General features: G+C 40.2%; 1 protein-coding gene across 6 annotated transcripts in view; it reads left to right on the top strand.

The window, feature by feature from the left end:
* The window catches only part of mta3 (metastasis associated 1 family member 3), a 132633-nt gene that overhangs the window by 35518 nt on the left and 80772 nt on the right, over nucleotides 1-16343 (top strand). For 5 of the 6 annotated variants that reach the window (XM_033025557.1, XM_033025553.1, XM_033025552.1 and 2 more), the window contains one exon: nucleotides 6045-6171. In XM_033025557.1, coding sequence (XP_032881448.1) covers nucleotides 6045-6171 — 127 coding nt within the window. The remainder of the gene's footprint in view (nucleotides 1-6044; nucleotides 6172-16343) is intronic. The other variant, XM_033025554.1, reaches the window with a different exon arrangement.

Raw genomic sequence — 16343 nt, 5'->3', positions numbered from 1 at the left:
CTGGAGTTCTTCATCTCTGGCTGTTTCCTCTTTGATCTGTTCCAGCTTCACGCTTGTCACACTCACAATGTGGTGGATCTTTATGCTCAGCCCTTCCATCTCTTGTTTGTCATGTGTTGATAGTCTGGATAGGGCGTCAGCTAGCAGCAGGTCTTTTCCTGGCTTGTATCTGATGTTGTAGTCGTAGCTCTGTAGCCTCAGTAATAGTCTCTGTAGTCTGGCTGGTGCTTTGGTGAGGTTTTTTTTTTCCGATTTGTTCTAGAGGGCGGTGGTCTGTTTCGATGTCGAAATACCTTCCATATAGGTAAGTGTGAAATTTCTCGCAGCCATAGACTACTGCTAAGAGTTCTCTCTCTATGTTTGCGTACCTTGATTCTGTAGGAGTGAGTGCTTTGGATGCATACGCAATAGGTCGGCCATTTTGTGTCAGTACTGCTCCAACTCCTCTCATGGAGGCATCAACTTGGAGTGTTACAGGTTTCTGTCTGTCATAGTACTGCAGGATCGTTTCTTTGCTGATGAGTTGTTTTAATTTCCCAAAATCTTGGCTATGTGAAGCACACCAATCAAATTCAGCGTCGTCTTTCATCAATTCACGGAGATTTGCTGTGTGATTAGCAAGCTTAGGTATGAAGACTCCCATGTATTGTATGAGCCCTAGGAAACTTCTTAGCTGTTTCTTGTCTTTGGGTTCCTCCATGTGGTTGATAGCATCCACTTTTGTAGGGTCCGGTTTCACTCCTTCTGCAGAGTAAATCAGTCCAAAGAATTTGCACTCCCTTTCTTTGATTATGCATTTGTCTGCATTGAGCTTTATGCCGGCTCTTCGAGTTTTTTCCATAGCCTCATGGAGGTTGTAATCATGCGTGTTTTCATCCCTGCCGTATACTTGGATATCATCTGCTATCCCGATTGCCCCTTTACAGCCTTTGTATGTTTCATCTATTTTCCGCTGGAAGACATCTTGACTCACCTTCAGCCCGAATGGGAGCCTGTTGAATCTGAATCTGCCAAATGGCGTGTTGAAAGTGGTGAGCATTGATGACTTCCGGTCTATTTTGATGTTCCAATATCCATTGCTAGCATCCAGCTTGCTGAACACCTTGGAACCGGCCAGTGCTGGTGTGATCTCTTCAAGGGTTGGAGTTGGATAATGGTCGCGCTTCAATGCATTGTTCAGATCCCTGGGATCAAGGCATATCCTTAGTTTTCCGTTTGGCTTTTCTTTGATAACAATTGAATTTACCCAATCAGTTGGTTTAGTTATTGCTGTGATGATGCCCTTTTCTTCCATTTCGTTTAGTTGTTCCCTTAGCCTCTCTTTCAGTTCAAGGGGAACACGGCGGGGTGGGTGGATCACTGGTTTCACACTGGGGTCTACTGTGATATGGTATTCGTATTCCTCAAAACAACCAACGGTATCGTCAAAACACTCTGGGTACATGTCCATCAATTCTTCTTTGTTCCTGATGGGCGGCCGGTTTTTGATGGGTATGTTTCTGTCAATTCTGCAGGAGTTTGTCTTGATTTCATGGTTGATTGACACAATCTTCAGTCTTTGGCACGTGTCCAGGCCGAGAATAGCAGGTCCTTTCGATTTAGTGATGTAGAAGGGGCATTTCACTTCTTTCCCTTTGTATGTTCCTGCTATGATTGTTTTGCCTAGCTGTGGGATTATGGAACCTCCGTATGCAGCTAGGACTACATCGCTACTTCTAAGGATTCCTTTCCTGACGCTGCCATCTTTTGTCATGTGTTCAGGGAATATCTTTCCGTAAAGATTGACTGGTAAGATATTGCTCTGGGCTCCAGTATCAATTTTGAGCCTTAGATTAATCGTTGTTCTTTTCTTTCCCACTTTTTTCTGTAGTTGTATTATAGTATATGCTTCATCTCTGTTGCTATGTGGTTTGTTGTTTCCCATTTCGTGGACGTCAATGGTCCCAACGGCAAGGAATTCTTCCTCAGAGGTATCTGAGGTTATCTCCTCTTCCTGTTGGACGTGTGCGTGTATTTGTTTCCTTCTCGTATTTCTATCGTTCTTTGACCATTGCTGCTTTGGCTTGGTGCTGTATGATTTTGTTGACCTACACCTTTTCTTCCAGTGGTTAGGCCTCCCACAGGAGTTGCAGGTAGTCCCGTATGCTGGGCACTCCCTGCGATCATCAAATGCATGCTCTGTACCGCAGTTCCAGCAGCTTCTTTGGCTTGCTTGTTTGTTTGCATGCCTAGAAAATGTCTGCTTTGGAGCCTTTAAGGTGGAGCCAGGGTCACGTTTTGAGAGAGCGTCTATATTCACTCTGGTGCTGCTCTGAGATGAGCCAACTTGAAGGCAGAGGGAGGACATTTGTTTCCTTGTGGCTTCGAAAGCTCTGGCAGCATCTACGGCGTCTTTTAGGTTGAGGGTGTCTTTCCCTATTAGGGACTTTTGGACCTCTTGGTGGGCGCACCCCCATATTAGCTGGTCGACAATTCTGTCATCTTCATCACCAAATCTGCATTTCTTGGCCACGTTCCTTAGTCTCGACAGGAAAGTGTCGGTTGTTTCTTGTGGGTCTTGTCTTAGCCCTTGGAACTCATACCGATGGATTCTGTGGTTTGATTTGGGCTCCATATGGTTCGCAAACCTTTCAAGGACTATTCCCGGATTATTGCAGTCGGGCTCTGTTAAGCTCCAACTGTTAAAAATGTCTAGACCCTTCTCCCCGAGCCATAGTAAAATATAACTGACCTTCTCTTCATCTGCAGTTCCTTTCAGGAAGCTTTTGAATGTCAGCTGGCTCTTTTGTTTGAATTTCTTGAACGCCTCCACCACATCATCGGCGTCCCAGTTCATCGTAGGGTGGAGGCTCATTGCTGCTGTGGAGGCCGCCATCTTGTGTTGTTAGGTGGGTGCACAAAAAAAATCAATTTCTCTGCAGCCGCTGTTCCTAATTCACAATAGCGATTCACAATAGCGCGGGTTTTTACTCGAAAGTCACCGCTGCCACCATGTTGTGTCTTCGGGTTTGATTTCCTGATAATAACGACACAATTCAGGTTGTTTCAGTTGCCTTAATTTACTCCTTTAATCAGCTCCTTTTCCTGTGTGGCGTAGTGATACTGAAAGTGCTTACATACCTAATCACAGTGTGTGTGTGTGTGGTGAGTGTGCCTGATACAAAGTAGTGCAAAGTAGTGCAGGAGGTTGGGACTGCTACAATGAATATGTAGCATATGTAACACCCAACACATTATTTCTAACCTGGTTCTGCAATATATATACAAGGTATCCCAATTATTTTGCTGAATATTCTGGTTTAACTGATGTGTGGGGCCACAAGGGTGGCATTCTGTTTCCACAATCCCTCCTCTACTTCCTGGCTCTCCTGATACATTTCCTATCAGTCATACAGTTGTAGCTTTACCTTGCAGCGGCCCAAAGAAATCACTCATCTCAGCGTTGATGATGGCCACAGTCTTAGAATAAAGGGGAGGTCATTTAAGACTGAGGTGAGCAAAAGCTTTTTCACCCAGAGAGGTGTGAATTTATGGAATTCCCTGCCACAGAGGGCAGTGGAGGCCAAGTCACTGGATGGATTTAAGAGAGAGTTAGATAGAGCTCTAGGGGCTAGTGTAGTCAAGGGATATGGGGAGAAGGCAGGCACGGGTTATTGATAGGGGACGATCAGCCATGATCACAATGAATGGAGAGGGGGAGGTTATTTTCCTGTAAAACTATCTATATTGCGATATCCCGTAATGTGAAGCTGCATCATTGATACATGCTCATCCCAGATGTTTGAAGTAGATGGTGATGAGGTTTTTCATAGAGGCAAAGCAAGGCAGTGGTCAGAGCGATGACCTTGTCTGTCAATGCTGTGATGAAACTAGAGAAATCATGCGAGATTGCGAGGTTAAGGGATAAATATGAGGAGGAGAATTTTAGTGGAAGGAGCCATTAAGCGTTTGTGACAAACCATTTGGAACCATGATGCATCGTTCAATCCTTATTTCATCTTCTCATCTAGTCTGCTCATGAAGAAAGGGTTGGAATTTTCCTTCTTGGCCTCATTGACCAACCCCCATTCAGCCCTCGTCACTTCTCGTCTCGATTGTTTCTGTGCTTTCCTGACTTCCACTCATCCACTTCCTCCCATCAGCATCATTCTGTTCAAAGCTCTTGCCACCTATTTTACAGAAAATCCTGATGACTTTCGGACATGGTGACCGTCCGACTTTACTTGTTCGGACTTTGCTGGGTTTACCTTGTACTAAACGTTATTCCATTATCATGTATCTATGCACTGTAAATGGCTCAATTATAATCATGTATTGTCTTTCTGCTGACTGGATGGCACGCAACAAAAGCTTTTCACTGTGCCCCGGTACACGTGACAATAAACTAAACTGAACATTACCAGTCATTCCCCTCCTTGTAAATGTGCATTATCTCTATCAGCACATGAGCTTCTAACTAAAAGTTGTCAAAGGATTAAGTTAAGGTTTTGCCGTACATTTTCGGGTGTCTGTTGACAATGTCAAATCTAACAGGGGCAGAGTAATTATTATATTTAGATTATTTTTGCTTTTTATTGCGATGACGAATAAGCAGTGCATGTACATGGACACTTCCACTTTCTGATCTATCTCTTTCCTAATGGCATGACAGTGGGTGATTGGTATTCTTACACTTTCATCCTTTGGCTATTTGCTGTGATCAGATAGCTCTCGTTTCATGGACCTATAACAATCTGAATATCAGACCTTGGGCTGATAATAAAGAGATAATTGGCTACAGATTTGACCAGGAGTAACATGGTGCATATAGTAAAAGCCAGACAATAGGGTCTCAATGAAAATATGCCTTATGACTTTGTTGGAAGGAATTTCAAATGCTGGTTTATACCGAAGATAGTCACACAATGCTGGAGTAACTCAGTGGGTCAGGAGAAAAGGAATAGGTGATGTTTCAGGTCAGAACCCTTCCTCAGACTGATGGCTATTTGCTGTGATTAGATTTCAAGGATCCATGCATCTATAGCAATCTGAATATCGGACCTTGGGCAGACTGAAAGGTCAGACCCTGTCTATCCTTGTGACTACGACTAAGATTTTTCAATGCTTAACTCGTAATGGCGATTTGCATTTTGGACTTTGCTGGAAATTTAGTGTTCACAATTTATTTACCTGGAACTAAAGAGATTGTAATGAATCAAAAACCTTCCCGATAGATAGATGGAAAATGTCATTGGTGAAAGTGTCCATTGCACACACTCCATGAAGTAACACTTTGCTTCTACCATTGGAACATCCCACGATGTGCTGGAGTAACTCAGACAGCATCATAGGCAGTTCGGTTGGCATCGACAAGTTGGGCTGAAAGGCCTGTTTCCATCCTGTGTAATTCTTAGATTCTACTTGCTTCCAACAGCCACATTAGCACATTTAGTCTTCCCTAATTGAGACAGTCCTTTGTTCAGTTTCAAATATCTTTTGTGTACTGGAAGCTTGTTTTCTCATGTAATGTAAATTCTGTTTTTATTCCACAGATGCTGCTTGACCTGTTTAATATTCTTGGCTTTTTCTGTTTTTATTCCAGATTTTCAGCATCTGCAGTTTTTAAAATGTAATTTATTGAATTAAATTTGCCAATGTGAGTTGGGCAAAGCAGAATAGACATTTTTGTCAAGTTTTTGTATAGCTATCGAATAAATACAAGGAACAATTTAAACCATCTTTGCAATGAATGTGTCCAGGTGCTCCACATTTATAATTGGTGAATACTGGATCACACTGAACATTAATTTTCTTTGTAGCATCATGAAGATTTCTCATTCCAACTGTATAGAGTAGAGTAATATTTATATTATTGCAGTTTAAATTGCTGTGATCTATTGTTCAGAAATATAATTTTCTCTATGCAAACAAATGTAACTGTTGTAATCCACCCCGAATGCTGCCTGAACCACTGAGTTAACTTTAGCACTTGGTGTGCACAACTGCTGCAATGCTTTTTAAAAAGCTTCTTACGTGTTAATATCTTATGTTTTTATTTTGTGCAGAGGAAATGGAAGAAGAACTGGAGACGACAAGTCTTTCAGACTTGACAGAAAAACAAAGACACCAACTTAAACACCGGGAGATATTTCTATCACGCCAATATGACTCACTTCCAGCCACTCACATCAGGTAGGGAATTGCACTTCAGTGGAAATCTATGCAGCAGGTGGAATTTGCTGTTGTTTTAAAAAGCACCAAATATTCATCCTGTCATTGCAGTTTGAAACAAACCCAATGAGTGTTAATGAAAACAGGAAAATATTGGAAGTACTCTCGTAGGTGAGAGAGCAATGTGGTGAGAGAAAAGTTTTTTTTCCTTTGACGTCAGATATTCGTTTGAATAGATAGATAGATAGATAGATAGATAGATAGATAGATAGATAGATAGATAGATAGATAGATAGATAGATAGATAGATAGAAACATAGAAACATAGAAATTAGGTGCAGGAGTAGGCCATTCGGCCCTTCGAGCCTGCACCGCCATTCAATATGATCATGGCTGATCATCCAACTCAGTATCCCGTACCTGCCTTCTCTCCATACCCTCTGATCCCCTTAGCCACAAGGGCCACATCTAACTCCCTCTTAAATATAGCCAATGAACTGGCCTCGACTACCCTCTGTGGCAGGGAGTTCCAGAGATTCACCACTCTCTGTGTGAAAAAAGTTCTTCTCATCTCGGTTTTAAAGGATTTCCCCCTTATCCTTAAGCTGTGACCCCTTGTCCTGGACTTCCCCAACATCGGGAGCAATCTTCCTGCATCTAGCCTGTCCAACCCCTTAAGAATTTTGTAAGTTTCTATAAGATCCCCTCTCAATCTCCTAAATTCTAGAGACTATAAACCAAGTCTATCCAGTCTTTCTTCATAAGACAGTCCTGACATCCCAGGAATCAGTCTGGTGAACCTTCTCTGCACTCCCTCTATGGCAATAATGTCCTTCCTCAGATTTGGAGACCAAAACTGTACGCAATACTCCAGGCGTGGTCTCACCAAGACCCTGTACAACTGCAGTAGAACCTCCCTGCTCCTATACTCAAATCCTTTTGCTATGAAAGCTAACATACCATTCGCTTTCTTCACTGCCTGCTGCACCTGCATGCCCACTTTCAATGACTGGTGTACCATGACACCCAGGTCTCGCTGCATCTCCCCTTTTCCTAGTCGGCCACCATTTAGATAATAGTCTGCTTTCCTGTTTTTGCCACCAAAATGGATAACCTCACATTTATCCACATTATACTGCATCTGCCAAACATTTGCCCACTCACCCAGCCTATCCAAGTCACCTTGCAGTCTCCTAGCATCCTCCTCACAGCTAACACTGCCCCCCAGCTTAGTGTCATCCGCAAACATGGAGATATTGCCTTAAATTCCCTCATCCAGATCATTAATATATATTGTAAATAGCTGGGGTCCCAGCACTGAGCCTTGCGGTACCCCACTAGTCACTGCCTGCCATTGTGAAAAGGACCCGTTTACTCCTACTCTTTGCTTCCTGTTTGCCAGCTAGTTCTCTATCCACATCAATACTGAACCCCCAATGCCGTGTGCATTAAGTTTGTAAACTAATCTCTTATGTGGGACCTTGTCGAAAGCATTCTGGAAGTCCAGATACACCACATCCACTGGTTCTCCCCTATCCACGCTACTAGTTACATCCTCGAAAAATTCTATAAGATTCGTCAGACATGATTTACCTTTTGTAAATCCATGCTGACTTTGTCCAATGATTTCACCACTTTCCAAATGTGCTGCTATCCCATCTTTAATAACTGACTCTAGCAGTTTCCCCACTACCGATGTTAGACTAACTGGTCTGTAATTCCACGTTTTCTCTCTCCCTCCCTTCTTAAAAAGTGGGGTTACGTTTGCTACCCGCCAATCCTCAGGTACTACTCCAGAATCTAAAGAGTTTTGAAAGATTATTACTAATGCATCCACTATTTCTGGAGCTACTTCCTTAAGTACTCTGGGATGCAGCCTATCTGGCCCTGGGGATTTATCGGCCTTTAATCCATTTAATTTACCCAACACCACTTCCCGGCTAACCTGGATTTCACTCAATTCCTCCAACTCCTTTGACCCGCGGTCCCCTGCTATTTCCGGCAGATTATTTATGTCTTCCTTAGTGAAGACGGAACCAAAGTAGTTATTCAATTGGTCCGCCATATCCTTGTTCCCCATGATCAACTCACCTGTTTCTGACTGCAAGGGACCTACATTTGTTTTAACTAATCTCTTTCTTTTCACATATCTATAAAAACCTTTGCAGTCAGTTTTTATGTTCCCTGCCAGTTTTCTTTCATAATCTATTTTTCCTTTCCTAATTAAGCCCTTTGTCCTCCTCTGCTGGTCTCTGAATTTCTCCCAGTCCTCCGGTATGCTGCTTTTTCTGGCTAATTTGTACGCATCATCCTTCGCTTTGATACTATCCCTGATTTCCCTTGTTATCCACGGATGCACTACCTTCCCTGATTTATTCTTTTGCCAAACTGGGATGAACAATTTTTGTAGTTCATCCATGCAGTGTTTAAATGTCTTCCATTGCATATACACCGTCAACCCTTTTAGAATTAATTGCCAGTCAATCTTGGCCAATTCACGTCTCATACCCTCAAAGTTACCTTTCTTTAAGTTCAGAACCATTGTTTCTGAATTAACAATGTCACTCTCCATCCTAATGAAGAACTCAACCATATTATGGTCACTCTTGCCCAAGGGGGCACGTACAACAAGACTGCTAACTAACCCTTCCTCATTACTCAATACCCAGTCTAAAATAGCCTGCTCTCTCGTTGGTTCCTCTACATGTTGATTTAGCTAACTATCCCGCATACATTCCAAAAAATCCTCTTCCTCAGCACCCCTGCCAATTTGATTCACCCAATCTATATGTAGATTGAAGTCACCCATTATAACGGTTTTGCCTTTGTCGCACGCATTTCTAATTTCCTGTTTAATAGATATTAAGTTGAAGAGAAGGGGGAAGGATGGAGGTAACAAAGGGAACATTTGTGATAGAGTGGAGACAAATAAATATTGAACAGTGTCAGCAAAGAGGCAAAGAAGGTGGTGAAATCTTGTTTGTCACAAGTGTTGTGAATTGAGATGAACATGCTGGAGCTATGAAATACAGAATGCAGACATTACTAGAAATCAGAAACAAAAGGGAATATTGAAAAACCCTGCCTTTGGGCAGCATTTGTGAAGCGAGAAAAACGGAGTTAACATTACAGGCGAATATCTTTTTGAGTATTTGCAGCATTTTCTGTTTTTATTTCTGCATTTATTTTCTCTCTCTCTTCACCCATCTCTGTTCCCATTCCTCTGGATTGATAATCTATTAACAAATTGTCTGATTTCCCAACTGACCACCGATGCTATTGGTATTATTCAGTCTCTACTCGCCCTATCACACATATTCCTTCTCCATTGTATGTCTTTATCTGCAACTTATAACGTGCATATTTTGCAATTGTCCAAAATGTTAATTCTATTTCTCTAACGATACTGCCTGATCTATGAGTATCACAACATTTTTTTATTTTTCTATCATATTTCCAACATCAGCAATTTTTTTTGCTGTTTAGTTGAGAGTTTATTACTTTATTGATCCACTAAAATTACCATTGACACAAATGGTTATGTACAAATACCACAGATAATATTTAATTATATTACATATTAAAGATAAAAATCTGATTTTTTTTCCTTCATAGATTAGCTAAAGATTGTTTTTCCGCTGCTTATTGCATTTACAATGCCCTCCATAATGTTTAGGATAAGACCATCATTTATTTATTTGCCTCTGTACACCACAATTTGAGATTTATAATCGAAAAAAATCACATGTGGTTAAAGTGCACATTGTCAGATTTTAATAAAGGGTATTTTTATACATTTTGGTTTCACCATGTAGAAATTACAGCTGTGTTTATACATAGTCTGGGATGTTTGGGGCATATGGCTTCACAGGCGTTTGTAATTGCTCAGGTGTGTTTAATAGAAAGATTAAATGAGAACTTACCGTTTGAAGTTTGATCTTTATTTTATGAGAAGTTGAAGTGAGGGACTAGGTGAAGAGCCCGCCAGCCCGCATGCACGTCAATCTTCAGAGCAACTGTATGAAACCACAGACCACTTGCACAAACTTAAACTATAGAAAGATTAATAACCATTGACTTACCGAATGATCTTTATGAGATTCAGGGTTGGGAGTGGAGGGCACGTAGTCCCTCACTTCACGCGCAGGTTTGTTGGTTAATTGGCTTGTGTAAAATTGTCACTGCTGTGCAGGATAGAACTAGTGTATGGGTGATCACTGGTCAGCACCGACTCGATGGGCAGATGGGCCTTTTTTCATGCTGTATTTCTAAAACAAAAAAAACCCTAAAACCTCTGGATTTTCCATTTCCAGTGCTCTCGTTGCTGACTCCAATCTCCAAGAATTTATCTCCCACCAAATTCTGCAATAAATCACAAAATCTTGTTGAAGATCTTCCTCCTTCCGAAGACAGTTTTACAACAAAATCTTGTTCAACTATGGCTCTAAGCTCACTGACCTATTCTGGCTTCTCATTAAGAAAGGCCTTGATTGTGCTCGTTATTTTAAAATCCGTCATGGTCTTGTTCATTGTTATCCTTGTGAACTAATCAAACCTCTGAAATCGCTGGGTGTCTTCACTATTCTTTAATTGCAATTGCTTCACTGATGGTCGCCCTGTGTTCATCTGCCAATAATTCTTTCCCTGGATCCAGGGGATAATTATTGGCAGATGAACACAGGCTGGCCATTTCAATTTCACTGGACTAACTTTTAAAATGTATAACTTTCAATAAGTGTTTTGTTATTTGTACTTGTATTCTGTTTTGGTTTAGTGTCCAATGTTGATCCACAATACTGCATAAAGTACAGGAGGCCATTTTACTACTTTGAAAGATGCTAAGTATATACAAGTCGTTACCTTTGACGACAAGCAGATTTACCCCAATGCAACATTATCTTGAAAGTAGTCTCTCTACTTTTTGACCAGCATGGATGTCCCTAAATTGCCGCACCTTAAGCTGTCCAAAGCCAAGTTCTTCTTCACACTCACAGCATTTCTTGGTGTTTGATTTTGGTTCCATTAACGTCCAGTGATCTGGAGTTGAATGTGATTTTGTCCTATTTTCTATGCTGTGTTTCAACACATCCAATGAAATTTCCTTTCATGTGAAGGAAGGAACAGCAGATGCTGATTTATACCGAAGATAGACACAACATGCTGGAGTAAATCACTGGGTCAGGTAGCATCTCTGGAGAATAAGAATAAGACATTCTCCAGAGATGCTACCTGACCCACTGAGTTATTCCAGCATTTTGTATTTGTCTTCGAGATTTCATTTCATTTCACTCACATTAATCAGCTTTGTATCCCTACAATTTAGACACCCCAATCAATATTTGGCCCCTAAGGATTAATTCCTACCACATTTTCCTCATGATCTCTCCACATTATATAACAAAATAAGATGCTTTAGAACTTTATGCCATGTATTTTCCTGTACAAAGACAGCTGTCTATCCCAATTTCTGTGGACTCCCTGTACTCCACTAATTTCAATTTAACATCTTTTCTGCAGGGGTTCATGAAAGTCAGAATTTTTACTTCTGTGTTTATGTTTGCTTTATTCATGGAAAACAACCATTCATTCATTCTGGTCTTTCTCTCTGGAATTCTCTTTTTCAAAACACTGTTTCTTTTCATCTCCAATTTTCAAATTTCTCCATCTAAGGCCTTCCTTTCATCTGTAATTTTGGCACCATAGCCACTGAATGTTTCTTCCTTCCTGTTCCTCGTTTTCCTCTTCCAACATTGCAAAATATGCTTTGTTGTTTGAGGGAAGTGCAGCAAAATCACAGTTTAGAGGAAAATGCCATGCACAGAACCAAGCTTCTAATGTGAATCATGCTTATGATTCAGCAGAACACAGAGATGAACTGAAGTTATAGTGCTGATGATTATGTGTCTTCCTATTTTTACAGTCGGTTGATCTGAAAGAGAATTAGTACATATAAATACAAATTTGGTTCATATAGTCATATACAACGGTAAATGTTCACTTCAGCTCACCAAGTCCACACCAATCATTAACTACACATTTACTCTGATCCTACATTGATCCTATATTTTTTATTTCTCACACTTTCCATGAATTCCTCCCAAATTTTACCACTCTACCTACAGACTCAGAATAATTTATAGAGGCCAATTAATTTACCAAACTGGTCATCTTTGGCATGTGGCAGGTAACTGGAGTGCCTGGATGAAACCTACACAATTAAAGTGAGAACGTGCAAACTCCACGCAGGCAGCACCGTTGATCATGATTGCACCCTGGTTTCTGGCATTGCAAATACATTTTATTTGCTTTGCTTGTATTCCAGGTAATAAATTGCCATAAATAATTTTACCTGAGCTATATGTTTTCATGTAGCATGCCTCGTTCTAAATTGTAGAGGATATAGCAAACACATAGCATTTGAGATCTTAATAAATTAGCTATAAAAATAACTTGTTGCGTTCCTTTGTTCTGCAAATATCAGCACAGATGACAATGAGCAAGTCCCTTATTCTAACATTTGGTTACAAAAAGATTCTTGCATCACTGGTCCATGCATGCCTCTTTTTGGGATCCTTTGAAACATTTCCAATTGATTCCAGTGATGTTGACTGAATCAGTAAGAGATGCATGAGTAGGTTGAGAGAAAGCAGGTATTCACTTGTGCTCATATGTACCTTCCAGAAGAATCTAATATCCTTTTTTAAAATGTTATTACTGCAACTTTTAATGTACTCTGTCAATTGTAATTTTGATTTAAAAGGGCCTTGTGATATTGCCAGTGTACAACAATCTGTGCAGAAGTTATGTGTAGAAATCTGCATTGTAACTGGCACCGACTCTAAATGTATTCTACAAATACAAATTCCTACAAATGTGGGTGAATGTTGTCTTGTCTTTTGTGACACCTATACAATTTCATTACTTTGATTCCTTTGAGCAAATGGAACCGATTCATATAATCTTGTGTAATTATTTTGTTTAGTTTAGAGATGCAGCGCAGAAACAGGCCCTTTGGCAGACCGAGACTGCACCGACCAATGATCACCCATGCACTAGCACTATCCAACACTCCAGGGACTATTTACGATTTTTTTACAAACGAGGGACAACCTACAATTTTACCAAAACCAATTAACCTACAAACCTGCACGTCTTTGAAGTGCGGGAGGAAACCGGAGCACCCGGGGAAAACCCATGCAGTCACGGGGAGAACGTACAAACTTCGTACAGACAGCATCCTTAGTCAGGATCAAATCTGGGTCTCCGGCATTGTCAGGCAGCAACGCTACTGCTCACCACTGTGCCTCCCCTAATCTGTCTTGCCTATACAATTTCTCTACTTTGATTTCATTGCGCAAAATGAATAGGTTCATGTAATGTGGTGTTCATGTGGTTTTTTGCCTGCACTTGTTAATGACATTGATTATACAGTAACTGGCATAGTTTCAGTTCTCCTTTAAGTATTCTGTGATATCGGTCAATATCGGTGTTTTCTTCAGATGCAATGAAGGGAATTGCCATATTATCATTGATGTCTGATGATAGTCTTCAGTCTAAGTAGCCTTAAATGATTAGAAGATAATAAAATGTTGTTTTCTCCGATTAGATCAAACATACTCGGTACCCTTTGAACTATTTAAAACATTTTAATGGGAAAATGTTGTACATTTTACTTTTGCTTATCCACATTTCTGTTGACATGATCAACATTTTTCTAATGATGTGTGCAACACGCAGAAGATGGGATTTGTCAAATTTTAAAAATTGATTATCTGCATGTATAAAATTAAGAAAATAAGATACATTTGACAAATAAGTACGAGAACATATTTCCCAAATTGGTTGTACTTTTCCGCTTGTTTGTGTATTTCTAGATTGGGTTTCCAAAAACAGCAAAGCCATCAAGTTGCTGATTACCACAAATCACATTGCTTAATGGTTAACATAGCCCTACTATATTTCTTGGAGAGCTCTGATAGATGTTTTCCAATGAAGCCTTCTGTTGTTAACCCATGGTTGTAAATTTAGTATCATAGTAAACAAACTTACTTTGTACAGGTATAAGTGTCTCAAAATAACTTTTATTGAATACAAGCACTGTGCTCTTAAATATTAGTCATGTAAAAATCACAAATTTTGCAGAGCTGGACAAATACTTCTGATGCCAGAAAGGTAATATAACTTACAGCAATCTCACATTTGTTCAGTTTATTTTGAAGTTGTGTGGTTTCTGACCAAGTAAAAATAAAGGTGGGCTTTGGAAAATGTTGCAAGAATTAGACTGAATTCTTTGTTTTAATGGGTTTTTAGTGGGTTTTACCCTGGTAATCCGGTTTCCTCCCTCACTCCAAAGTTGTACAGGTTTGTAGGTTAATTGGCTTTGGTAAAAATTGTAAATTATCCCTTCTGTGTAGGATTGTGCTAGTGTACGGGGATTGCTGGTCGGTGCGGACTCAGTGGACCGAAAGGCCTGTTTCCGCACTGTATCTCTAAACTAAACTAAACCAAAACATATGTGCTAATGTGATGTTACTCATGGATAACATAACAATGATCTCTTCCTACAAGTATTTTTAACTTTTAATATATCATTAGTTGTCTCCCTGGATTTGTATGGCTTTCAAGTGTAGAATTGTGTGGTTTTCACTAATTGTAGAATTATGGAAATTTACTGCACAGAAAGGAAATAATTTGGTCCGCTGTTTCCTTGTGGACTAGTAGAAGGGCTAATTAGAGTGATTCTATTTCCCATCTCAAGATCTGTTGTTTGGTAGATTATGGTTCTTTGTGTGCTCATCTGAATATTTACAAATGTGGTAGGATTTTCTGCGATCTACCACACTCTGGACATTAAATTCCAGTTTGTCATTGATCTTTGGAATGAATTCCTTTTTCCTTAAATTCTCACTAGTCCTTTAACCAAAAGAAAATAGGATCTCCAGTTCCTGATAAGGTTAGCAATCTTAATTAATTCTTCCTTCAATCTACTTTGCTTGATAAAGCATGACCCCAGCTTAGCCAGATTCTACTTAATAATAAATTCTCCAATCCTGGTAACATTCTTGTAAAATTTCTTTAAGCCTTCTGGATTTTCTATCATATCCCCTCTGTGGTGTTGAAGCAAGGACTTTAAGCAGTAGTCTATTTATAGCCAGCTGCTATATATTTTACACTTATAATTTGACCTCCCTGTTCTTCTACATGGGTCAGTCAATGAGAGCAAATGTCCACCTAAAGAGCAAAAAAGGTATCTGTTGTACTACCTTCATGGATCTGCATTTCTGTCTTCTAAGTTCTATCTTTCCCCATTTTTTCCAATTCTACAAAATGGCAATATCTTGCTATTTAACATATAATTTGTTCTTCTTCTTCTTATCGAGTCCACACACAAGATTAGAAGTTGTTCAGCCAGAGCTGAACACACTTCTCGGCATCTGCACAATGGTGTCTGTCTTGCGCTTCTTGTGCGTCTTGTGCGTGGTGGTGGAAAGATTGGTTGAAACAGGGCCGCGACGTGAACGCTCTTTCCTTGACCCCATATAATTTGTTACATATTCTTCAGTCATTTTCATTATTTCCCACTGAGCCAATTTTTATTCCAATTTGTCACATTTTCTTGGATTTCACAGGCCTTTACTTTTTCACATTTAATATATGGAACTATGTTAAACAGTTTGTTAAAATCTACGTGCATGGCATGAAATATGTTTCTGGAATCTGACATTTGAAGGGAGAACAGGATTGAAGACCCAACAGGTTGCACCTAATCTTTCTGCAGCACCGAGCCAAACTAGCAGATTGTCCTCTCTGTAGTTGTTCTTCAAGTCGTCAGTCAGAGAAGTGAAGCTATATGGCAGGCGTGGGATATAGTTCAATGGTAAATGGGTACCATTAAAATGTGGTTAGAGCATCTTCCCCATCACCCTTTTAGGCAGCTAGTTTCAGACCTTAAGTATGGCTTCACTCAAAACATTTTTTTCCCCAAATTCACCCTCCCCCTCCCCCAATCCAAAGACGTACAGGTTTGTAGGTTAATTGGCTTATTATAAATGTATATTGTCCCTAGTGTGTAGGATAGTGTTAGTGTAGGGCGATCACTGGTCGGCACGGACTCGGTGGGCCAAAGGGCCTGTTTCCACGCTGTATCTCTAAACTAAACTAAACTAATGGTGCTCTTTTCGTCACATGTACAG

This window comes from Amblyraja radiata, chromosome 8 (genome assembly GCF_010909765.2).
Source record: "Amblyraja radiata isolate CabotCenter1 chromosome 8, sAmbRad1.1.pri, whole genome shotgun sequence".
Classification (NCBI taxonomy): domain Eukaryota; kingdom Metazoa; phylum Chordata; class Chondrichthyes; order Rajiformes; family Rajidae; genus Amblyraja; species Amblyraja radiata.
The sequence above is the reverse complement of the archived record's forward strand: the minus strand, read 5'-3'. Positions and strand labels throughout refer to the sequence as shown.